Source organism: Paroedura picta, chromosome 11 (assembly GCF_049243985.1).
Source record: "Paroedura picta isolate Pp20150507F chromosome 11, Ppicta_v3.0, whole genome shotgun sequence".
NCBI classification, from domain to species: Eukaryota; Metazoa; Chordata; class Lepidosauria; order Squamata; family Gekkonidae; genus Paroedura; species Paroedura picta.
The window spans coordinates 21044066-21070444 of NC_135379.1; the positions used below are offsets into that span (position 1 = coordinate 21044066).

The 26379-nt window shown below is 44.9% G+C and overlaps 2 protein-coding genes across 3 annotated transcripts; both read right to left on the reverse strand.

Moving 5' to 3' along the window:
- Nucleotides 1-3082: 3082 nt before the first annotated feature.
- Nucleotides 3083-15001, reverse strand: LOC143820773 (tissue factor pathway inhibitor 2-like). 2 transcript variants are annotated; one of them, XM_077304000.1, is made up of 5 exons: nucleotides 14761-15001; nucleotides 10577-10756; nucleotides 8542-8721; nucleotides 7072-7245; nucleotides 3083-3545 (listed from the first exon to the last, which is right to left on the reverse strand). In XM_077304000.1, exons 1-5 carry the CDS (start codon nucleotides 14876-14878, stop codon nucleotides 3535-3537), a joined length of 663 nt encoding a protein of 220 aa, XP_077160115.1. In that variant the 5' UTR covers nucleotides 14879-15001; the 3' UTR covers nucleotides 3083-3534. The 2 variants fall into 2 exon arrangements, with proteins under 2 accessions (XP_077160115.1, XP_077160116.1); XM_077304001.1 differs by lacking the exon at nucleotides 7072-7245 and having other exon boundaries at nucleotides 14761-14986.
- A 1733-nt stretch (nucleotides 15002-16734) lies between these two features.
- On the reverse strand, nucleotides 16735-24846 carry LOC143820772 (tissue factor pathway inhibitor 2-like). Its single transcript, XM_077303998.1, has 5 exons — nucleotides 24673-24846; nucleotides 24111-24290; nucleotides 22480-22659; nucleotides 20144-20317; nucleotides 16735-18526 (listed from the first exon to the last, which is right to left on the reverse strand). Exons 1-5 carry the CDS (start codon nucleotides 24761-24763, stop codon nucleotides 18498-18500), a joined length of 654 nt encoding a protein of 217 aa, XP_077160113.1. The 5' UTR covers nucleotides 24764-24846; the 3' UTR covers nucleotides 16735-18497.
- Between the last annotated feature and the right edge of the window lie 1533 nt (nucleotides 24847-26379).

The window sequence follows — 26379 nt, forward strand, 5'->3', positions numbered from 1 at the left end:
GAACTTCCTTCCGCCTTCTAAGGCGTTTGATGAAGGCGAATTGACTACGGTTGGCTAGACATTTTGGAGGACGATTGTTACCTAAATGTTTGAGGAGGCACTAAAAGGAATGACAAGAATGCCCTTTGGAAACCACGGGAGACGCTGGAAGCCCCACTGGAAATAACGGGAGGCCCCAAGGCCATTTGACTTGCATGGGCTCCATTGAAAAACACTACAGTAGGAAGTAGACATTACAAGAAGGATCCAGAAAATGTCCCCTTACAGGGCGAACTGTTGAACAATGCCTGTTTCATATGGATTCTGGTGCATGCACAGTTTGCAAACAAAATACATTTTGGCAGTTTGATTGTGTGACTGCAGGTGGGGAAGCTTCAGGATACCATGGTCTGCAGCCCCAGCAGAACACCATGCAGTCTTCTGGGGTGAGGTTGCCCTGGCAGGAATCCTCTGGACAGGTTGTCCATCTAATGACAAAGGGTACTATATCAGGCATTTCTCCCAAATGCATACTTCGGTAGCCATGGAAAAAAGTTTGATGATGTAATTTCTAGAGCCCGCTTTTGTCCTGTGTTCCTCCTGCAGTTGTAATTCATGCGCAAAGCAACAAAGGGTAGGGGTGTCTGTCAACAGGTGAAGGTCACGGGTGTCAAATGGAAGACAGGAAGCAGAGGAATGTCTTCTTGTGCATGAGATACTACCAAGCCAGTGTAAGTCAAAGCACTTGTCAAGACAGGTAACTGATGGGATGTGAAAAATTATTTCAGGGGCTCTTCCACAGTCAATGGGTTGGAAAAGGCTGTTATGAGGAGTGTCATTCCACTCTGGGGCCTGTCATTCCAGGCCCAGATTACCCATGGAACTCCTAAGGGGGTGTCATTCCACTCTGAGGGCTGTCATTCCAGGCCCAGAGTTGTGTATCTGGCCATAATGGAATAATCTCAGATTGTGGTGTACAATTGACAGCTAAGTTTTGACAGACCCTTCTGAGATTGATGGGCTAGCTCAGGGGAAGAGCTCTGCCTACCACCCCACTAGTAATGGCTAGACCAAATGGGTCAATCAGGTGTTGGAACAGTACCTGCAATTCTTCATCAACTAGGGTACCAGGGTCTCTCCCTTCAAGATAGTCCATGGCTACATGATACAACCTTTCCATGCTCTCGTACTCCCACCAGGAGATCAGGAGGGGATGCCCCTGGCCTTGGAGGGGTGGGCAACAAAAGGGACTCCAGGGAGGGTGTGGTTTGGGATCTGGATGAGTCTAAGGCCACATATATAAAATGGTTTGATTGCAAGAGGTTTCCTGCACCTGGGCTGGGAAGGGGAATGTGGTCTTCATTTCCAAGAACAATTTGAAAAACAGGCACCCAAACAATAAATTAAGTTACAAGTTAATGGGCTTATTTAAGGTTTTGGAAATGGTCAGTAAGGTGGCAACCAGAGTAGATCTGCAGCCTTCAAATAGGAAAACACACGTAGTCTTCCATGTCAGTCTGCTTAAAAAGGCATCACTGCCAGAAGAGTCGCACCAGCCCAGTGATGCTCTGGCCCCAATCATGGTTAATAAGGATACTCACTTTGAGCTCTTGGGTGTCCTGGACTCCTGTATGCATTGGAGTTTCCTCCAATACTTGGTATCGTGGATTGTTTTGGAGACCAAGAACAAATGGGTGGACACTGCAGAATGTATGCTCTGATCTTTGTATGGTGCTTCCATGATGCTTACCTGGAGAAGCCCCATCCCCAACCACCTTAAAAATAGGGGTGGGGTACTTTAGGAGTGGGCAAGTGTCATGTAGCCCCCCCTCAATTGTTTGAAGTATATTTTGGTATGCTGCATGACTGATCCTTTCCAGGGTGTTCATTCTGGTTTTACTGATTCTCTGGGGTTGTCTAGCTCCCCTCTCCAGTCTCCATTTGGTTCCCAGGTCACTTTACTGCTCCATTATCTCTGTCCTTTCTGGGCTGTGTCTAAAGTACCAAGTGGCCTTGCTGGCTTATTGGCATCTGGGTGCAAATACTCTCATAGAATCATAGAGTTGGAAGGGGCCATACAGGCCATCTAGTCCAACCCCCTGCTCAACGCAGGATCTGCCCAAAGCATCCTAAAGCAACGATATCTACCCTCCAGAAGTGCTGTGGGTCTGGCTGAACATCTTGCTAATGTTAGCACTCTCCTGCACTTGTTGATGCCAACTGATAAGAAGTAGGCAGCTGGTTTTAATCTGTGTCTTGTGGATGGTGATGAGAGAAAGGCTTTAGCATTTGCTAAGTCCATTTGTCATTCAATATCTTGTATTTTTTTGCCTGAGAATTCGCTTTGCCTGATTTTCACCCAGTCTGAGTTGATCTGCTGTGGAGAATCCCAGGCTTGCAAGCTTGATCTTGGTGGTTTTACACCAACTAGATTGGAAGGGTCAAGATTTGAGGAATCCAGTTTCTCCCATAGCTTGACATGGGAGATAGAGTCAAATGCCGCCTTCAGATCTCCAAAGGCAGCATAAAGGGAGCTTGTGCCCTTTTACCATACTTCTCCACCAGGTGTTGCAGTGTAATACAGTGACCTATGGTAGCTCTTCCTTTCTGGAACCCTGCCTGTTCAGCTGCAATTAGATCTTTCTGTTCCAGCCAATCTTGGCATTTAAGAGGTGTCTAGCATCAACTGATAGTAAACTTATTGATCTATAATTTGCTGGGTCCATTCTGCTTCCTTTCTTGTAGAAGGGGATAATGACTGCCATATTCCAGTTGTTGGGAACATGTCTGATCCTGTCAATGAATGTAAAGAAGGAATCTGAGAAGGCCGAATTGTAAAGAAGGAATCCCATCAGTTAATATTTCTTTCAGACACTCCGGAGAGATGTTGTCTAAGCCAGTGTCTTTGCCACTTTTAGAGATGTGATTTTGTGTCCAGTCTTTAGGAAGTTTCAGATTTCTACATTATTGATTTGTGTTTGTTGTTCCACATTGTTGTGTCCATAACTTATCATCAGTAAAAATAAATGAGTGATGAAGTTAAATCCATTTGTTTTACAACCAAATCAAATGATAAGGAAACTGTAATCAACAGTAAAGAATATTAAATAACTTATTTGCTTTGTTTGCTAATGTAAATCTTACAAGTGCTAGATCTGAAATTACTCAATTTAATCTCCTGAAACAAAATTTGGGAGGTTTAATCTTTCAAGAGTCAAAGCTCCCTTTGTCAGATACTAGATAAGTTTTGACTGGATATGTGTATTTAGTCCACTTGTGCTCATCAAGTTCTTGGAATGAGTTTCAGCAACCCAGGTGCTAGATATTTGAGCCTAGCTCCTCCAGAAGATCTCACAGGATCCAGTCCAGAAAGGTGAATTGTATAACAATTGTCCTGACTGAATCTGGTTTGCAATGTTGAACAATTAATCATACAGGAAAAGTATATATTATGAAAATAATTATAAATTTAAAGCAATTAAAGACCTCTTCAGTGTAAAGACAGTAGGTGGCATTCCATCTGACTTGCTGAAACACCTCTTCCTCCTGAGGTTTTTATTTTCTACCTGATAAAAAACAAAGAACAGAAATCAAATCACACATATTTAATCACTCTACTCACTGTAATGGCTATAACTGTGGGTGGGAGGGGGAGTTCTACTAGTTCTAGAAAAAGCCAGATAGGATCCACTGTATGACAGGGAGTGAAGAGTGAAATAAAATAAAGTATTTTAACCATGGGAAATGCCATTAATGTGGCATAATTGCACAAAACTGTCCAAAGTATGTGATTTCATGACTAGTTGCTTAAATGCAAACTTGCAGTGGATTTGATTTCAATGTTCACTTCTTCCTAGAGCTGCTTTGAGCAGGATTGGAGAATCAGTGTACATATTTTCTAAATAAAGCAATAGAGGGGCCACAGAGCTAGGAGGGAAAATGGTGTCCTTTGCACTGCCTCACAGGACAACAGGACATTTTTCTGGCTTCACTGGGACAGCTACATGGATGACAACCACATACCACATTCTCAATTTGTTCTCCATAAAGTTGCCCAAGTCTGCTTCCGCATGGGGCGATTATCTATCTTGCTTTCATCAGTGTCACTGTTCCTTGGCAAAGGGAACTTCCATATGTGGGAGCGTTCTATGCACATTGCTGTATGTTTTTTCCATACACTCCCCCCACACACATGTGATATCCACTGGGTCAAGAGCATGGTCATTCTGACAGTCAGGAGGACCTGTATTGTTCTTTCATTCATGTGTGTGCTACTATAATGGTTCTATTAAGATTTGTAATGAATGCCTGGCATTAGATTGCTATAATGCTTGAACAGTTACTAGGTTTTTGCTCAGAATGCCCTTTGGTTGTGTGGCAGGAAACAAAGGCTGGTAAGATGGTGCCTGTGAGGGACTGATGCTGGGGAACTAGGCAGGAAAATGTAACCATTCCTTTCAGTTAATGTGCTAACATGCTGGGATTGCCTTCTTTCTAAAAAGATCAGCATAAACCATACTTGAGAAGGAGCATAGTGAGGATGGGGAAAACCAGAAAAAGGATAATTACATCATGGGAAAGCTCCCTCCTCCCCAAAAAAAGTCACAGTGTGGACACTTCAAGAACAGCTGTAGAATCTTTATGCAGTGGCAACCTATTGTTGGCCACTGGGATAATTTTTCAGTTCTCCACTTTCCCTAACAGAGTGGGTGGAGTGAAGAAGAAGAGCTGTTTTTATAGACCCTGATTTTTGCTACCCGAATGAGTCCAAAAGCTGTTTATGAAACTCATCCTTCCTCTCCTCAAAACAGGCATCCTGTGAAATAGTTGGGGCTGAGAGAACTCTAAGAGAACTGCTGTGTTAGCACAGCTCTGAGAGAACTATGATTAATCTAAGGTCATGCAGCTGGCTGCATGTGGAAGAAGTGGGGACACAAACCTGGTGCTCCAGGATAGAGTTCACCACTCTTTAAGCCATACACCATGTTGTCATCTATTTATTACCGTCAAGAGATGACCCATGATCTTCTTACTTAACACATTCTGCAGAATCAACAGGAAACAGGCCCCTGTGCCATAGACAACCCAATCACATGCAGGTTTACAAGGAAATATGTCTTCAACAGTTTGATCCAGAATAAATCTTCTGCCCACGCAAGGCAGAAATCTTCTGCCTCCCTGCTGCAGCTCAGCAATCTCTCTCAGGAACAGTGTGAGGGTCTAATTGGGAGGGGGCTGCAGCAGGAAGAGGGAATTGAAAGGGAGAAAGAAAATTTAGTCTGAATCCAACCAACTGAATTCAACATTATAGCACTATTTTCTCCCATTTGTGAAGCCTATTTAATTTACCATAATTTACTCCTCCTCAAGCATTTGGGGTGGACTAAAATGCCCATAATTAGCCTGATCTTATTGGAACTTGAGAGCTAAACAGTATGGATCTGGGTTAGTGCTTGGAGGAGTGACTCCCCCCCCCCCCCCGAAGTCCAGGGCTGCTACACAGAGTCAGACAATGGTGAATCACTACTGTTCTTCTCTTGCCTTGAAATCACCAAGAGGAATTGCTATAAGTCAGCTGCAACTTGTCAGCATTTTACACACAGACAAATGTACACTGCCCTGATTCAGCTCACTGGGAAGGCAGCATAGTTAAATAATAATAATAATAATAATAATAATAATAATAATAATAATAATAATAATAGTCTACAACTACAACTGGCCATAGGATTGGAAAAGGTCAGTTTACATTCCAATCCCAAAGAAGGGCAAGGCCAAAGAATGTTCAAACTACCACACCATTGCACTCATTTCTCATGCTAGCAAAGTTATGCTCAAAATTTTACAAGCTAGGCTCCAGCAATATGTGGACCGAGAACTTCCGGAAGTACAGGCAGGATTTCGAAGAGGCAGAGGACCTAGAGATCAAATTGCCAACATACGCTGGATCATGGAGAAAGCTAGGGAGTACCAGAAGAACGTCTACTTCTGCTTCATTGACTATGCCTTTGATTGTGTGGAGCACAACAAACTGTGGCAAGTTCTTAAAGAGATGGGAATACCAGAGTATCTTATTTGTCTCTTGAGAAACTTATATGCAGGTCAAGAAGCAACACTGAGAACCGAACATGGAATCACTGATTGGTTCAAAATTGAGAAAGGAGTCCGGCAAGGCTGTATACTGTCGCCTTGCCTATTTAACTTGTATGCGGAGCACATAATGAGAAAGGCGGGATTAGAAGAGTCACAAATTGGGATCAAGATTGCAGGGAGAAATATCAACAACCTCAGATATGCAGATGATACCACTCTAATGGCAGAAAGTGAAGAGGAACTAAAGAGCCTGTTGATGCGGGTGAAGGAGGAGAGTGCAAAAGTTGGCTTGAAACTCAACATCAAGAAAACGAAGATCATGGCATCTGGCCCTCTCACTTCCTGGCAAATAGATGGGGAAGAAATGGAGATAGTGACAGATTTCATTTTCCTGGGCTCCAAGATCACTGCAGATGGGGACTGCAGCAAAGAAATTAAAAGACGCTTGTTCCTGGGAAGGAAAGCTATGACAAATCTAGACAGAATCCTAAAAAGCAGAGACATCACCCTGCCAACAAAAGTGTGTCTAGTCAAGGCTATGGTATTCCCAGTTGCAATGTATGGCTGCGAAAGTTGAACCATAAAAAAAGGCTGAGCGTCAAAGAATTGAGGCTTTTGAACTCTGGTGCTGGAGAAGACTCTTGCGAGTCCCTTGGACTGCAAGGCAAACAAACCAATCAGTCCTAGAGGAGATCAGTCCTGACCTCCTTAGAAGGCCAGATCCTGAACATGAAACTCAAATACTTTGGCCACCTCATGAGAAGGAATGACTCCCCGGAGAAGAGCCTAATGCTGGGAGCGATCGAGGGCAAAAGAAGAAGGGGATGACAGGTGGCTGGATGGAGTCACTGAAGCAGTAGGTGCAAACTTAAATGGACTCCAGGGAATGGTAGAGGACAGGAAGGCCTGGAGGATCATTGTCCATGGGGTCGCAATGGGTCGGACACGACTTCGCACCTAACAACAACTAGCTATCAAAGCCAAAGGAAAACAGCATACCTTTCTTACAGATTTTGTTACAAACTTTCTTTTTTACAAAATTGTTTTCATTTCCACCACATCCAGTATAAATGAATTTTTCACATTCTTTTGTCTTTCTGTTGTAGTAAAAGCGAGTTACTGAAGCTAAACAGACCCCTTCATCTTTAGGGCTATAGCAAAATGAGGGTCCATCTTCAAATTAAAAAGAAAAAGAGAAATTGATGAACATGATCGATGTTGCTCAGTAAATGATTATCATAGTGAAGAGTTCAAAACCAAGGCTGACTCCAAAAATAAGGTTCTTTGGTATATTTACATATTCTCCATGCTGACCCCCCCTTGTAACTTGTAAGCTTGTAACTAAGATGGTCAAACAATTGCAAAATTTAATGGATTGAATCTCCCCCCCACCCCCATTTTAACCAGATATCCCTATGGCCTTTCTAAGTGCATTCAGGTGCTTTCTTCCACAGAACAAATATAAGGGTGTTTCAAAGGGTGGATATCTTAGATATTTTATATATAAAATACCCCCCCCAACCTATTAGAATGCAAGCATATGTGTGCATACATTTATAAACAAATAGTAGCACAGATGCTTCACTGACAGACTGGGGGAGACATCAGAAGATAGGGTACTACCTGAAGAGACAGAGATTTAACCATTAGCACATGTGCTGATTGCTAGAAAAATTCTACATTTCTTTATTTCATGGTGTACCCTGACTTTATTAAACAAGGGAGCAAAAGATAGCCCTTTCCTAAAATTGCAAATATTTTCAGACATCTGGCTGTGGAAACTTGGGGCATGCCATTTCTTTGATAGAAGCCAACATGCCAGCCAAGACATGGGAGAAAATATTTTCTGGTTTGAACTTAGGAAAGGAACTCACAATGGAGCCAGACACACAGCTCTACGCTTAGACAATGCTGTTCCCTGGTTCGTGCAAGAAGGATATCTGATGTTCTCAGCTGTCCTAGCATAACTAGACTACAGATGCTCAGAGGAGGTATGCAGACAGGAATAAGCCTGATCCTTAATTACTTAAGTCACAAACAGTAAGAGGCATTTTCAGTTGCTTGATATTAGAAGCCAGCATTCCAGAAGAAACATGGGAGAAAATAATTTCTGGTTTGAACTTAGGAGGGGCACTTACAATGGAGCCAGAAACTGCTCTCTGCCTGCACAATTCTGTTCTCTGGTTCATGCAATAAGGATCTCTGACTTTCTTAACGGTGCTAACCCAACTAGACTACAGAATCCCAGAGGGGGTATGCAGAAAGAAATAATGATCAAAGTCACCAGCAGTAAAAGGAATTTTCCGCTCCCACCGCAGTGGGAGCCGGCAGGTGCTTCTTTTGTTTAAATGGTGAGAGGAGCAAAAACTTGAATCCTCTGATGTGAGCTTGAGTTTCCATTTATACCCTACAAATCAAACTAGACAGGCCCTTGCATCATTGTAACATCAACAACAAAAAAATCCTTACCTTCCTGAGGCCAGCAGTAGTCCATACAGGAATCTCTACTGTCAAATTGGTTATCATTGCCAAAACATCCCCCGTAGTAAAATTTCTCACAGGTCATTGAAATTAGATTGAAGAAATATTTCGGTATTAAAGCCCTGCAGAACCCTTCATCAAATTCCGGTCGGCATTTCTCGGGAACTCCTGAAGTGAAAAGAATTTATCAGATCATCAAGATGGCAATCCATAGTGCTGGATCCTGCAGGTAACATTCCCTGGGGAGTTTTTGTGTGGCCCAGTCCTTCTCCCATGGATGTTCTCATGCTGGAATAGTGTAGAGCAGTGGCCCCCAACCTTTTTATCTCCGGGGACCGGTCAATGCTTGACAATTTTACTGAGGCCCGGGGAGGTAGTCTTTTGCCAAGGGATGTTGCTGCCACCTGATCCCCTGCTCCACTTGCTTTCCCACCAGTGCCCCTGACTTCCTGCCATCCGCTGGGGGGCGCTGCCAGCAGCAGCTGTGCAGTGCCACATCAAGGGGGAGCCCCAGCCATGGTGGTCGCTGGAGATCACCAAAGATGAGCCAGTGGCAGGGCAGCCCCCGAGGCAGCAACCAGGGAGGAGGGCAAGAAGGAGCCACGGCCCAGTACCAATTGATCCACGGACCGATCCCGGTCCCCGGACCGGGGGTTGGGGACCACTGGTGTAGAGGTTAGAGTGTCAGAGTAGAGCTTGAGATGACTGGCTCAAATACTTAGCTCAACCCTGGAAACCTGCCAGGTGACCTTGGGCATGTCACAAATCACTCAGGCTAACTGACCTTCACAAGGTTGTTGGGAGGATTAAGTGCAGTAGCATGGAATGAAGCGAAAAATCCCTGATCAGAGAGAAAAGTGTGAGATAAAAGAGGAGAAGAAGGACGTCAGAAGTTCATGGTGTCTGAAAAGGGGGGATTGTGTTATCAGCTTTCATAGCTGGTAGATACAGTCTTCAGCTGCCATCTGATAGGTTTAAAACAGTTTTCAGTAGTTTTTCTTATGACCATTTATGGTAATTGTCTCTATGGCTATCTGAAACATATTTCTTCTGCTGGACTAAAAGCTGCCATTTCCCCATCAGTAGCCCTTTACGGCAGGGGTAGTCAACCTGTGGTCCTCCAGATGTTCATGGACTACAATTCCCATGAGCCCCTGACAGAGTTTGCTGACAGGGGCTCACGGGAATTGTAGTCCATGAACATCTGGAGGACCACAGGTTGACTACCCCTGCTCTACGGTTTCCCTCTCTTTTCAGTCCCAAAAGCTTTCTTGCATTGCCCAAGGTCTTTTCAGATCTGTTCTTCAGTATTCTTCCCCCTCCATAGACTTTGCTTGTGGCTGGGTCTAAACATTTGACCAGACAATATAATCCTGAGAAGGAAGAAAACATAACTTGGGGAGTATTTTCATACCTGAAAAGCAATTTTAATTTTTTAAAACTGAGTACATGTGGAAATCTAGTGTTGTGTTTGTAGACCTGCCGAGGACCAGGCTTGTGGTTCAAGGCAGGACTGAAGGGAGCAATAAGGGTCAGCTTGGTGTAGTGGTTAGGAGCGCGAATTTCTAATCTGGCGAGCCTGGTTTGATTCACTGCTCTTCCTCCACACGCAGCCAGCTGGGTGACCTTGGACTTGTCACAGCACTGATAAAGCTGTTCTGACTGAGCAGTAATATCAGGGCTCTCTCAGCCTCACCTACCTCACAGGGTGCCTGTTGTGGGGAGAGGAAAGGGAAGGCGATTGCAATCTGCTTTGAGACTCCTTGTAGAGAAAAGCGGCATGTAAGAACCAACTCTTCTTCAGTGTAATTGACCAATGCACGGCAAGATCCTGACAGCGGGGTCCAGTCTGTTTAAACTTGAAATTGACCAACATCATGCACTGGTGGTAAAATCCATTGTCTGCTGGTGTATATAAGTTGGGTTTTTCAGTGGGTAGAGGAATATGTGGACAATGGAAGTGTCTCAGGACAAAACCCCATAATGCCGTTTGGGTCCATCGTTCTCCAGTGGGGCAACTTACTTCTTATCATCCAGCAAGTTTTCTCACAATCTTCCTCACTTAGGAAGTTATTGGTGTTCCCCTCACAACCGCCGTAGGTAAACGTCTTGCAAGTCTGCGTGTATCGGTCATAAAACCACCTTTCATGAAGAGCCCGGCAGCTTCCTTTATCTGGTGGCTGCAAGCAGATCTCTCTGTTGTCTGCGGAAAAGACAGAGAAGGTGCCTCAGTTATCAACCAGTTTGACCAAGAAGACTTTGCATGGGGGAGAGGAGGAATCATACAAATAGATTCCACTTCAAGAAGACCATTCTTGGGAACAAAGCAGATTGGGCAAAATTACCAAATAATAAGCTGGGAGTGACCCAGAACCCCAGATTCAGAGTCCCAGAAGAGCTGGGAGCTGCCCCTGCCAGGCCCTCCATGACCCCAGGCTCAGCTACCCCCCACAATGAAACTGAAGCTCACCAGGTGCCGCTAAGGAGCTACAAGACCCCTCCCCAGCTGAGGGAGCCATTGCCATGCTTGCTGCTGCCCTCACATCAGCCACCTCAGCCCAAGGCCCTGTTGAGGCTGGTGCAGCATGGTCCGCCAACACCACAGCTGACAGAGAGGAGCTGGGTCCTAGTGCTGATCCCCTCATCCTGCTCAGAGCAGCCTTCTTCCCACCTGCCATAGCAGAGCCGGGCCTGGGACACAGGGCAGTGCCAGGGGAACACAGAAGGGATGTGGCAGGGGACAGGAAAGGAGAAGAACCAGCCTCCCTGGCTTCATTCCAGAGAGCAGGCTAGAGCTGGGAGGGGCAATAAGAGACAGATCCTAGACCCTAACCTCAGAGAACCATGGAGAGAGGATATGGGGCTAAGGACAGGCGCAGCCATCCAGAAGGGGCCCTTTGCATCACCTAACGGAAGGAGCGGGGACGTTAAAAGGGAACCATATAGACTCAGCTACAGTTGAGGACAGGAAGGAAGTAGGGAGGTAAATAGTATAAAGGTGGCTCTATCAAGAAGCCAGGGAGGTTCTCTGATCCCATACAAGAAGAGTCCAGTAGGTGAATGTAAGCTATATAAGCAAGGCATTGCTAGGATGAAGAAGTTTGTAATTCACTTAAGCAACAGCTGTCAGCTTACACTGTTTTTGGGAAATGGGCCACTGCATATATGTAGAACTAGGAAATAAGTATAAGTTACACTGCACAATGCTCCAGCATGCTACAGTTTTATTATTGGAAAATATATGTCCCTCTATTACATCCTCTGCTATTGCCCTTCCCAGGTCAACTAGTTCCCAAGCACATTTCTTGTTGGGTTGATTGGGCAGAATTGGGAAGGGCAGAAAGTTGTCTTTAACCACACATCACACTGTAGTCCACTGAACAAAGCAACTAGAGGAGAACAGCCCCTTAGAGTGACCCTCAAAGCACCTCCCAAAGAAGAGATTACCTTTCCTGACCACCTGGGGACAGACGTGCCCCAGAAGCAACAAGGGCCAGCCTGCTAGCAAGATAACTCATGGGGCTGTAGAGGGCAGCTACATGGCGAACGAGGAGGATCCCAGAGAGTGCTGCAGATGAAGAGGTATTTAGAGGCCTCTGCCCAATCCAACCCCCTTTATATGTGCCCCAGCTTCCCTGCCTCCATTTATTCATCACATGGGGTATATGGGTAGGGGGGGAGGAAATCCTCTCAGCTGATTCATGCTGCTTGCTGGAAAGTGATGTGAGTCTTTGAAAGCTACCTGCGTGTGCCGTACACCACTGGCCTTCTTCCCCAAATAATGCTTCACTGGTTCATAATGGGGGAAGAGGTGAAGGGACGGGGAGAGGAGAAGAGATCCCAGGGGTATGAATGGGGATCCAAAGTGGCTAAATACATCATTCCTAATGCCTTTTTATCCCTGTGAGGAAAGTTGGGCCGAGAGTCCAGCTGGCCTAAGTGGATTCTTACCAGAGTGGGGATATTAATCTGGAGCAGCCAAATCCTAATCCTGAATTCTAAACATTTATGGTACACTGAAAGGGAAGGAGAAAAGTAAAAGGGTACAGCAGCCTGCAAGGGAATGACCCATGACCTTGAGAAGGCACGCTGGCTTTCACCTATGACTTCCCCAGGGACTCCCTGTTTCCATAAACATTTTGGCACCAGCTGCTAATTATGAGCTCCCTTTCTGAGCAAGATGGGCTTGAGAGCATTGTTTCCCAGCCATTCCTGGTTTATGATTTCGGAGACTTCTCCATTAGTGCAACATCAGTGGAGCGTGGAAGAGAAGGCATATTGACTATGACATTTGATCGATATGCGCTCATCCCCAGTAGAAAACAGGAGGCAAATCCCAGGACATGCACTTGGCCAGCTCAACCTTTTAAAAAGCAGGATACGCCTCAGAGCTGACCAAAAGGAGAGGTGGACCAAATTTATGAACCATGTTACCTGGTTGAGCAAAGTGTCCGTCCTTACAACCTTGGTATGGCAGGCGGGACCAGTGGTCCATGGAGTTGTCCTTCTGTCATGCATCTATAAGCAATTACACTGTGGCATGTTCCAGACAGGGAACACTGTCCACATGCTAACCATCAGCAACAAGGTTATGAAAAGTACGTGAACTTTTAAAGATGGAAGGTTGTGTTCGCAGAAACCACAGGCTATTTGTTTCTACACTGATGCCCCACTTTTCTCCACAAGAGGAACCCACTGCATTCTATTTCAACCCTCAGAACAACCCTGTGAGATTATGTCATGCACCTAGCCAGCAATACAGGGGAACAGTTGCTGGACTTGACCAAAAAGATTGCAGAGAAGCATGGACAGCCTGGCCTCCTTCCTACACATGCCAAAACGGGAGTTCAGAGACCCAGCGTGGAATAGCCTTGGTAAGGGAGGAGAAACAAAGTAGTAACACAATTATATGGCCTTGTGTGAATTAGAAGCTGCAGTTACCCATATTGATATTGTTGAGGCCTGGGTGCAAAAGCCTGAGAAGGGCAAGAATGTCCAACTTCAGAGAAGTGGACTTTTGTTTCAAAGGTGGGGGGCATTAGTTGTGGGGTAGCAGAAATTTATATGTCTGGAATGCTTGCAATCCTTATTTTTAAACAGCGTTTGTTAAGATGAACAGTAGCAAGAAGGAACTAACAGGTCTTAAATTATTTAAGAAGCCATTTAACATAATCTTGTGTGGTGTTTGAAGTCAAGGAGTTAGCCAAGCATGTGTATCATTATCAAGTGGATCAGCTAGTTTTTGAAAGGAGATGATGTTCTAAACCTAAAAATATGGGAAATTGATTGAGAGATTCTTTCCAGAATGGGCCACTTGTTTTTCTCATGTAATTGCTCTCCTGTAATTATTTGCATTACACTAATAATAGATGGTATGGATGTCTGTTGATGTGTTGAGAACGTGCCATTGCCTTAATAAATTTCTTTAATAAAAGATTAGTTTGGATGCAGAGATTCATGAATAGTATTAGTTGTATACTCTACCCGTAAGAGATCTAGAAATGTTATAGGGTCGTACCTCCAACCAGGAGCTAAATGACCTTATATTGGACAGTCAGCTGGATGCCCAGGGCTTTGTATGGACATGCCTACCCAGAGTTGACTGGAGTCATCAGAACAGGAGGGCCTTCCAGTTCTCAGCCTGGTACTGCAGCTACTGCCTAAAGTCTGGCACCTGCCTCCTTAACATAAAAGTTAAAGGTAAAGGTATCCCCGGTGCAAGCACCGGGTCATGTCTGACCCTTGGGGTGACGCCCTCTAGCGTTTTCATGGCAGACTCAATACGGGGTGGTTTGCCAGTGGCTTCCCCAGTCATTACCGCTTACCCCCCAGCAAGCTGGGTACTCATTTTACCGACCTCGGAAGGATGGAAGGCTGAGTCAACCTTGAGCCGGCTGCTGGGATTGAACTCCCAGCCTCATGGGCAGAGCTTTCAGACTGCATGTCTGCTGCCTTACTACTCTGCACCACAAGAGGCTCTTCCCTCCTTAACATAGGAGTGTTCTAATGCCAGTGGTAGTATAGTCCTCTGAATAGACTTTGGGATGCTGGGGGAGAAGACGCCGAGGGCTGGATTTCTGCGAGTCAAACGTATACCAAACGCTTCGAGTTTGGAGGGGAGAGGAAAGGGCGGCAGATTTCTTGGAAGGAAGCAATGGAGAGAGCTGCCCCGGAGGACCACGGAGAAGCCCCGCCGGAAGAAATTACCTTCCTCCGAGGTAGGACTGACGCGCCCCACCAGCAGCAGCAGCCGGAGGAGGTGAAGGAGCAGGAGGGCCCCGCCTGGCAGGAGGGCGTCGTGCCGGGAGCGAGAGAGCGGCGCCATGGCCCGCCAAGAGGAGTTTGCGGCTCTAGGCCGGCCAGCCGCCCTCTTTATAGGGCCCGAAGCCGGGGCAAGGAAGGCGCGGCACGCTTGCGGCCTCGCCGCTTCAGCGACTACCCCAATGGGAGTCTCCACGAGGAGTCACAAGGGGAGGGGAGAGCTGTCGTGGGGTGGGAAGGCGCGCAGGGCGGCCGGTGGGCGTGTGTGTGTGTGGGGGAGGCTAGCGAGGATTTTGCGGTAGAAGCAGCTCCTTTTCCAAATGTCTCATAAGACAGCAGGGGAAGTTAAGGCAGTGTTGCTGCAGCGTCAGGGAAGAAAGTAAAAGAAGGATTCTACGCGCATCCTCATGTATCCTCCCCTTTTAAAAATGAACTCTTAAGAAACCCCATATCAAATCACACGTGGAAGCCAGGACTGTGGACTGGACCATTAAAAAATAGATCCAATACTTTGTTGCATTGCAGAATCACAAAAATATGGATCTGAGGCACGGATCCTGATGGATCTGAAGGTTACATTAAAATGAAACAAGACCACCTTCGTAGTAGACCATGTCTTATATAGGCAGCGGCACAAAAATCACGTATCCACTTCATTGTGGGGCTAAATAGCACAAAAATGTAGTTGAAATAGATAGATGTTCATGGCCCCTAATGATTTTTGCACTCGATCTTTAAAAACTCACCATCAAATCACATATCATGTCCGTGGCGGCATCTTGCACCACAAAAACAATGGATCCGCTGCATTGCTTGAGTGCAAAAACATGGCTCCAAAGCTTGTATCCTGAGAGTTTTTCTGTTGGATCACCCCATACGAATCATCAAAGCATATATCATATCCATGACTACAGCTTGCACTGCAAGAAATGTGCACCCACAGATTTGTTGGTCATCCCATATTCATTGTCCACTCACATATGTTGTCCATAGCCAGAGCTCGCAACATAAACATCACATCGAGCACTTTGTTGCACTGCCGCAGGGTAAAAGCATTCTTCCAAACCACAGAGCCCCCCGGATCCTTCGGGGTTTTATGTTTGGTCACCTTGAACTCATCACACTTCATATCCATTCCATGACCACAATGAACCACCAAAACAAAAGAGCACTGGTAAGGTACAAACACTGTATTAAATACTTTGATCAATGTGGATCCTCATGAGTGTTGAATAGGCTCCACCAAAATACATTGTAAGATCAGAGCAATGTCTGTGGAATGGCCCACAAAAAGATATCTGAAATGGTTCTACATTATCACGAACACTGTATTAAAATGAGAAAGCACATTCATGTCCACTGCTTCCACTGTAAAGAATTGCATCTGGAAATGCCTTGATGCCACCAAGCTGCCAAAATACCCAAGGCAGAGACGGTCATGGTCTTATTTGTGAGTACAGAATATCAAACCCATTACATGGAGACCACCAAAATAACACAGAACTCTGAAACAGTTCTCAGTGAAACAGGATCAAGAGGAGGGAGTTTGAGAGCATTTACTTGCCAGATGAACAAGATCCGGACTGAATTGTTCCTTCTCTGTTATGGGCATTTAAACCCTGGGTGTGATCAGCAGCATGAGTCTTTGGGAAGAAGCAAACCTGTGGCATGCTACCTGTGGCCTTAAATGGGTCAAAATATTATAAACTGTGCGAGTGATGGAACACGTCAGCTGCTTTGAGTTCTCAGATGAGGAGAAAAATAGACTATGAATATCTAAATAAATAGACAATTAAATTCATGGCCATGGTGATATCAGAAGCCATTAGCCACGCTCAACTGTTACAAAACAAGGGTAGAAATAAAGAGGAGCAGAAAAAAATACACCACTTACTGGAACACAAGGATAGTATGCTGAGATTTAATGTAAATAAACTTTTTATTTTGCAACTCATTTAAGTCAGCACATTTACAGTGGAAATTACTTATATTTCCATAGAGCCATTTAGCATATAACCCTCAACAATTAATACTTTCTCAACAATTAATACTTTACCCAGCACAGGTGCAAAAATACCTAGTGTTTGCTGGCAGGGGCTCATGAGAATTGTAGTCCATGAACATCTGGAGGACCACAGGTTGACTACCCCTGCGCTAGAGAATGGGCAGCTAGGGTTGAGTCAGGTTTAGAACAAATAATCCAGCAAATAACAAGAGATTAAGAGCATATATAAATGCATATGTAAAAAAGGAGATGTGATCTTACTTCCAGTTGTTAAGTTTCAGATTCCTATGTAGTTGCTTTGCATCTGTTGTTCCCCAGTGTAGTGTCCATAATTTATCATCAGTAAGAATAAAGTTATGTTAAAATAAATCCTATTGTTTTACAACCAAATAAATTGATGGTAAAATATGTAAACATTACTGCATTCACTGGTCGACATTGTTAAGTAGCTAATTGGCCTTATTTGCTCATAAAAAGCTTCCAAGAGCTAGATCTGAGTGTAATTCACTTTAATTCCCTGAAACAAAATTTTGGAGGTATAAACTTTCAAGAGTCAAAGTTCCCTCTGTCAGACATCAGATAAGCTTTAATTCTAAAAGATACCCCCAAAATCTTGCTGGCCTCTAGGGTGCTCCCTGAATTGCATCTAGCTTTCTATTGCAGCCCAACATGGCTACCCTCTTAAGGCAAGCTTACAGTTACCTGTATTAGTAACACCCATGAAACATGCACAAGTCATATTTACTAAATACTGCCCCCTAAACTTGACAAAGAGACACTCAACAGTTCAAAGATATGGCAATACCATATCATTTTCAGCAGACATTTACAACTACAATACTAACAGCAGTGATATTTATTTTTACAGTCCTGGAAAATGGGACTACCACAGCTGTACAGTGCTTAAGCCCAGCTCCCAAAACAGCAGGACAATTTCTGTATACTATACAAAAGACCATGTTTTAAACGAATGAAAACACTTACATAAAAAAGACCCAAAGGCATCAGGAAAGCTCCCCTTAACCCTATAAAGCTGTGACATCTTCTCTGTATGCCCTAACCACATGTTAAGGCAGAAAAAGCCAGTGTAGTGCAGTGGTTAAGAGCAGTGGACTCTAATCTGGAGAACCAGGTTTGCTTCTCCACTCCTCCACATGCTGGGTGACCTTGGGCTAGACACAGTCCTCTTAGGGCTGTTCTTGCAGAGCAGTTCTGATGAACTTTTTTAGCTCTACCTATCTCACAGGGTGTCTGTTGTGGGGAGAGAAAGTGAAAGGTATTTATAAGCTGCTTTGGGACTCCGTCAGTAGTGAAAAGCGGGATATAAAAAACAGCTCTATCTTCTCATTCCCCACATTACAGCATGGTGTGAAGACAGCCCCTGTCATCCAGAGGTGGCATAGAAAGATGCACATGTGTGTGGAGTCCACTTGTGCCAACCAAGATCTCTGAATTAGGTTCAGCTACCCAAGTATCTGAGTCTAGCTTCTCCAGACGATCTCTCACAGGATCTAGTCTACTGCCCTGTCTGAATCTGGTTTGCAGCATTCAACAACTGATCATACAGGGTAAGTGTAAATTATCGAAATGATAAATTAAGTTAAAGCATTCGGTGACTTCTTCTGAGTAAAGACAGCAGGTGATATTCCAACCGACTGTTGTTGAAAACATTTCTTCCTCATATCCGGGGTTTTGGTTTTCTTTGTGCTAAAAAAACAACAACAACAAAACCCAAATTACAATTAGCAATAGCTGTGGGGGTGGGGAGGCTATTATCACTCTTTCTGGAAGAAGCCAAACCCCATCCATTCTTTGACAATGGAAAGAAAGTGATATGAAATAAATCATCTATTTATCTATTTGAATTTATATACCGCCATTCCCAATATGGGCTCACGGCAGTTCACACAATAAAAGAATAAAAATACAATAAAACCCCATAAATACCCGAATCACATTACTAAAATTATTAAGACTAGAATTAATAAGACTAAAAGATGGTGGTGAAACTACTAACTCCATTTATCCCCTCGACCAGCTTGGGCCAACAGTCTTCTCATCCTACTGATGAGAGTGGGAACTGATGGACATAGGCATATGCTTTTACCACTGGAAAAGCCATGAATGCAGCATAATTGCACAAAACTGTCCAACATATATGATTTCATGACTAGGTGATTTACATACAAACTTTGCTTGCAGTAAATTTGATTTCAACATTCTTCTCCTTGAGCAGGTCAGGAGAGACAGTATACCAATTTGATAAATAAATCAATAGAGAGGCCATGGGGCCGGGAAAGAAAAGGGTGTCCTTTACACTACTTCAAAGGACAACAGGACATTTTTCTGACTTCACTGGGACAGCTACATGGGCGACAACCGCATACCACATTCTCAGTTAGCTCTGTTCAAGTCTGCTTCCATGTGTGTCAATGGTCCATGTTGTTTTCATCAATGTCACTGTTTCTTGTCAGTGGGAGCTTCCCTATGTGGGAGCTTCCTATGCACATTGCTGTATGATTTTTCTACCCATTCCCCCCATGTGGTACCCAGTGTGTCAAAAGCACTGTCATTCTGCCTGTCAGGAGGACCTGTATTGTTCTTTCCTTCATGCGTGCGCTACAGCACTATAATGGTTCTATTAAGATTTGTAATAAATGCCTGGCAGTAGGTTGCTATAGTGCTTGGACAGTTACTATTGTATAGTTCTTTCCTTCATGCATGCGCTACAGCACTATAATGGTTCTATTAAGATTTGTAATAAATGCCTGGCAGTAGGTTGCTATAGTGCTTGGACAGTTACTAGGTTTTTGCTCAGAATGCCCTTTGGTGGTGTGGCAGGAAACAAAGGCCAGGAAGATGGTGCCTGTTAGGGAATGATGGTGGGGAACTAGGCAGGAAAATGCAACCATTTCTTTCAGTTAATGTGCTAACATGCTGGGACTGCCTTATTTCCAAAAAGGTCAGTGTAAACCACACTTGAGGAGGAGCATACTGAGGATGCCACATTGTGGAAAAAGCCACATTGTGGAAACAGCAAAAGCATCCATAGAATACAGTGACAATTTGTTGTTGTCCACTGGGATAATTTTTCAGCCATCTGCCTTCCCTTACAAAATGAGTAGAGTAGTAGTGAAGAAGAGCGGGTTTTTCTACCCAAAGTGGTTTACAAATACCTCTCCCTTCCTGTCCTTACAATAGGCATCCTGTGAAATAGGTGAAGCTGAGAGAGCTCTAAGAGAAATTCAATAATAATAATGACAATGATGATGATGATGATAAATGCCTACAATTGGCTATCAAAGCCAAAGGAAAACCGCATACCTTTCTTACAGACTTTGATGCAATCTTTCATCCTTGCAAAATTGTTTTCGTTTCCACCACATCCGGTGTAGATGAATTTTTCACAGGTTTTTGTCTTTCTGTTGTAGTAAAAGCGAGTTACTGAGGCTGAACAGGTCCCTTCATCTTTAGGGCTATAGCAAAATGAGGGTCCGTCTTCATTTGTTTTTGTTTTAAAAAAAGAAGCATAAGTTCAAGAGCTTGATCAGTGTTGCCCAGTAAATTATTATCACAGTGAAGAGTTCAAAACCAATAAAAGCCTAATTCAAAAATAAGCTTCTTTGGTTTATTTAGATATTCTCCATGCTGAACCCCCCTCTCATGAGTCCTTTCCCAATTTCTGTCTGTCAAATGCAAACCCCTCTGTAAGTAGAAAAGGATAGCAGTCTTATTGATTCTGACTTTCAGATGAGATTCCATGCTGTAATTGCTACTTTGAATGATAGACTTGTCTAAATTTCACCCAGAGTTATGACCTTTCATTGAAGCTTGTAGGATAAGATGCTCAAACAATTGCAAAATGTAATGGATTGAATCTCCCCCCCCCCCACACACAAACTTTTACCCAAATATTCCTATGGCTTTTCTAAGTGCATTCAGGTGTTTTTTTCCACAGAACAAACAGAAGGGGGTCAAAGGGTGGAAATCTTAGAGGGTGGAATATATATATAGAATACCCCCCCAACCTATTAGAATGTTGTGCATAGATTTATAAACAAATATTAGCACAGATGCTTCACTGACAGACGGGGGGTGACATCAGAAGATAGGGTACTTCCTGAAGAGACAGAGATTTAACAAGTAGCACATGTGCTGATTGCTAGGAAAAAATTCTACCTTTTTTATTTCATGGTGTACCCCAACTTTATTAAACAAGGGAGCAAAGGATACCCCTTTCCTAAAATTGCAAATATTTGCAAATATTTGCAGACATCTGGCAGTGGAAACTTGGGGCATGCCATTTCCTTGATAGTAGAAGCCAACATGCCAGCCAAGACATGGGAGGAAATATTTTCTGGTTTGAACTTAGGAAGGGCACTTACAATGGAGCCAGACACACAGCTCTATGCTTACACAATGCTGTTCTCTGGTTTATGCAAGAAGGATATCTGATGTTCTCAGCACAACTAGACTACAGACGCTCAGAGGAGGTATGCAGACAGGAATAAGCCTGATCCTTAATTACTTAAGTCACTAACAGTAAGAGGCATTTTCAGTTCTCATCACAGTGAAGAAGGAGGAGGATGGGTTTTTATACCCAGCTTTTCACTACCCAAAGGAGTCTCAAAACGGCTTACAATCACCTTCCCTTTCCTCTTCCCACAGCAGACACCCTGTGAGGTAGGTGAGGCTGAGAGAGCCCTGATTACTGAAGAAGAAGAAAAGAAGAAGAGGGGGTTCTTATGTACTGCTTTTCTCTACCCAAAGAAGTCTCAAAGTGGCTTTCAGTCGACCTTCCCTTTTCTCTCCCCACAACAGACTCCCTGTGAGGTAGGTGAGGCTGAGAGAGCCCTGATATTACTGCTTGGTCAGAACAGCCTTATCAGTGCTCTGGCAAACCCAACGTCACCCAGCTGGCTGCATGTGGAAGAGCGTGGCATCAAGCTTGGCTCACCAGATTACAAGCTTCCACTCTTAACCACTACACCACACTGGCTGGTGGTGTTCCCACAGGTACTTCTTTTGTTTACGTGTCAAGAGAAGCAAAGATTCCCATTCATTTCTGACAGAAAAAAATAAAACAGGCCTTATGTTCTTATGGCATCAAACCATGCCTCTCATGCTTGGTGGCTCAGATATCCTAAATTGCAGAGCATAGACTATTTTTCACCCACCCTGGAAAATTAACGGATGCAGGAGAGAATATTTTCTAACAAATATTAGAAAATCTAACGAACACCCCCCCCCCCCCCAGTATCTCCTCATAGCTAACTTCAAAATCCTTGAGGCCTTTGTAGAGGAGAGAACAAGGGACATGCAGAATAGTACCAGCTAGATATGGGGGAGGGAGGAGGATTCACAGTCAGAGTAGTTCAGCCATAGAATTGGCTACCTAAGGAGATGGTGAGCTGCCCCTCAGTGGTGGTCTTTAAGCAGTGGCTGGACAGATATATTTACCATGGATGCTTTAAGCTGATCCTGCATTGAGCAGGGGCTTGGACTAGATGGCCTTTGTGGCTCCTTCCAACTTTATGATTCTATGTTTCTATGACATGGATGGGGCAAGGAGGGGGCTGATGTGGGCTAGGGCTTCCATTTATTCCCTACCAATCATGCTAGGCAGGCCCTCGCATCATATTAAGAAAAAAAATCTTTACCTTTCTGAGGCAGGCAGTAGTCCATACACGAATCTTTACTGTCAAATTGGTTATCATTGCCAGAACATCCCCCGTAGTAAAATTTCTCACAGGCCATTGAAGTTAAGTTGAAGAAATATTTCGGTATTAAAGCCCTGCAGTGCCCTTCATCAGATTCCAGTCGGCATATTTTGGGAACTCCTGAAGTGAAAAGAATTTAACAGATCATCAAGATGGCAATCGGAGTTAAACTTACAAACCATGGTGCTGGCCATGTGTGGCCCAGTCCTTCTCGCATGGATGTTAAAACAGAGACTCCTGTCTCCAAGCACTGTACCTTTCACCACACGCTGGAATAATGTAGGTTAGAGTGAAAGCATAGAGCTTGGGATGACTGGCTCAGATCCTTGGCTGAACCCTTGAAGCCTGCCCCATGACCTGTCACAAAATCACTCAGGCTAACCCAGTGGTCCCCAACCTTTCTGAGGTTGGGGACCGGAAGGGCATTGGGGCGCGGCCCGCACAGGCCACGCCCACACATCGGGCCGTGCCTGCGGCCCGTGCCCGCGCATCGGGCCGCGCCCATGCATCGGGCCGCACCCGCGGGCCGCGCCCACACATCGGCCCGCAGGTTGGGGACCACTGGGCTAACCGACCTTCATCAAACTGGCATTTCCCCATTAACAGCCCTCTTCCCGCCTCCAAAATCTTTCTTGCATTGCCCAAGGTCCCGTCCCTTCAGGTCTGCTCCGCAGTACTGTTTCCCCCTCCGTAGACTCTGTGTTTGGATCTAAACACTTAAGAAGATGGAATCCTGGGAAGGTAGAAAATGCAGCTTGGGGAGTACCTTCATGCCTTAAAAGCAATTTTAATTATTGAAAAATTGAGTCAATGTGGAAGCCTAGCATGTTTTTGTGGGCTGTGCTAGAATCTGCTAGTCCCTATGCACTACTATTCCTCTTCTGACATTCTCTGTTAGTGATTCTCTCTCATATATCTCACAAAAGGCCAGTTTGAAGGAATATAGTCCAGCTTTCCACCTCCTTATGGAGCATGCATGGACACAGCCCAGCTGAGTGATGGCCTCCCAAGCAATGCACCTGGAGCACAGCTCCAAAACAGGAGCTTATTTCTATCCTCTCTTGAACTGTCCATGCACAGGTGGTGGTGAACAGGTGGGCCACCATAGTTCCCAGAACTTCAAGGACATTTCAGGAGGTTGCAGAATGTCGATTTAGAAGCAATGAAAGGAGATGTTGCAGCAGAATCATATTTCCATAGGTTCAGGTGGGTAGCCGTGTTGGTCTGAAGTAGCACAACAAAAACAGAGTCCAATAGCACCTTTAAGACCAACAAAGATTTATTCAAGGCGTGAGGTCTTAAAGGTGCTACTGGATTCTGTTTTTGCTGTGATATTTCCATAGGGCTTAAATTATACCGCATGAACACCTCGAGTATTCAAATGTGACAGAAACTGGTTTCAGAATCTGGATCCGCACTGATCAGAAACCAAGAGGTAGGCTGAATTAAGCAGTGCAAAGAAGGAAGTGGTCTGAGCGGTATCAGAGAAGAACATATTGGCAATAGAAGCGTTTCAGGACAAATCCCCACAATGCCGTTTGGGACCCTCGTTCTCCAGTGGGGTGACTTACTTCTTATCATCCAGCAAGTTTTCTCACAATCTTCCTCACTTAGGAAGTTATTGGTGTTCCCCTCACAACCGCCGTAGGTAAACGTCTTGCAAGTCTGCGTGTATCGGTCATAAAACCACCTTTCATGAAGAGCCCGGCAGCTTCCTTTATCTGGTGGCTGCAAGCAGATCTCTCTGTTGTCTGTGGAAAAGACAGAGAAGGTGCCTCAGTTATCAACCACTTGGACCAAGAAGGCTGAGGGTGGAGGAGAAGAGGAATCATGCAAATAGATTCCACTTCAAGGAGACTATTCTTGGGAACAAAGCAGACTGGGCTAAATTACTAAATGGCAAAGGGGGGGGGGAGAGAAGTACCACACAATGCTGACCCCACACAAAAAGCATCCAGCAGGTGAAAGTAACCTATATAAGCAAGATTCAAATTGGTAGCTGTGTTGGTCCAAGCAGCCCCTTTAAGACCAACAAAGACTTATCCAGGGCATGTGCTTTCGAGTGCAAGCAAGTCGCCGGAGCAAAGCCACTGGAGAACAGCCCCTCGGAGCGACTCCCGGAGAAGCCATTACCTTTGCCGACCGCCTGGGGACAGGCGTGCCCCAGAAGCAGCAAGAGCCAGCCTGCCAACAATGTGGCCCGCGGGGTCCTAAAGGGCAGCATCGGAGCGAGCGAGGAGGGTTCCGGAGGGCGCTGCCGAGTCGACTCGAGAGGCGTTTGGCAGCCCCTGCCCCGTCCAGCTCCCTTTATACGCGGCCCTGCTCTCCTGCCCCCCGCCTCCTTCCCTACGCGGGGCGTCCGGGGGGGGGGAGGGCGGCCTCTTTGCTGATTCACGCCGCTTGCTGGAAGGCGATGCGAGTCGCCGCGCGTCATCGGCCTCCTTCCAAAATCCTGCTTGGCTGGCTCGTGTCGGGGCAGGACGCAAAAGTTGAACAAACTTTCCCCCCTTGGGTCTACAACTCTGTCTAAGTCAGCAGAACTTTGGCGAAAACGATCAAGTCCGCTTAAAGAGCGTTATCAAAAGAGTTGGGAAGGGACGCATTAAAACTAGAGGCAGCGATTGTCTATAGAGAAGACTTGATTGGCCATAGGGAAGGTATGATTGCCCATAGAGAATAATGGAAACATCTGTTGTGAATGCCTCAGATCCCACGCCTGGTCTTTTCTGCCAAAAAGCTGGGAGGGAGCCCAGCCCACAGGTGGCCCTATTACCTGGAAGGAAGTCCCACTGAACACGGTAGTGTACCTTGTAGTACTCCAAAATAGGGAACCTCCCTATTTGTGAGTTCCTGCATTGTGCAGGGGGTTGGACTAGATGACCCTGGAGGCCCCTTCCAACTCTATGATTCTATGTTTCTCTCTGTCCTGGCTTGGAAGCATTCTGAGTTCTTTTACTCCCAGCAGCTGTATTTACCTCTGCCCACCTATTTGCTCTGCCTTCTGTGAGTTGGCTGCCCAAGAAGTCAGTTTTGGTAAGGATGGTTAGAGTGCCGGACTAGGATCTGGGAGAGACAAGCCTGAATCCCACCATGGTGGGTGACTTGATACCACCCTTCTCTTTAGCCCTACCTCACAGGGGTATTGTGAATATAAAATGGAGGTGGGGAAAGTGATGCTCTAAGCTGCTTTGGGTTCCCACTGAGAAATGCAAGGTATAAATACTGAAGTAAAGAAATTAAAATAATTTAAGAGGAAAAATGTGCTCCAATCTATTCGTAGACATTCAACATCTACTTTGACAGGTGGAATGTGTGAATCAGGAGGCTTATGTGTACAGAAATGTATGCTAAACAAAAGATGCATTTGCTTGGAAAATTTCTAGACATCCCCCTCCAGGGGGGAGGGTAGAAAAAAGCAGACCTTGAAGTTGTCTGCCAACAAGCAAAACTAACATAAAATCAGTACAGAAATTAACCAAGGATAGAAGCCACAAAAGACAGACTATTGGACAGCTTGAGTTACTATCTAAAATTCGATTTCCTTTTGAATACGTATATATATGGTCAGGGTCCATGCTATAGACACCTTGTGTTTAGAAGTTCCTGCACAGGTAATATGTTTGTTCTTATCCACAGACTTCTGTCTGTGACTGGGTGCTTGCAGTTTTCAGTTATTCAATGTGCTTTAATATTTTAGGGCTGTTAAGAAGCAACAGTCATATTATTGCCTGGTCTGCTGCTCTCACTAAGCCTCTGTTGAACGGGGGGGGGGGGGGCTTGCCCAGGTTGTCCTGTGGCAGCTATAGTACTGCAAGTTTTCCTGAGAAATCTGCGGCTAAA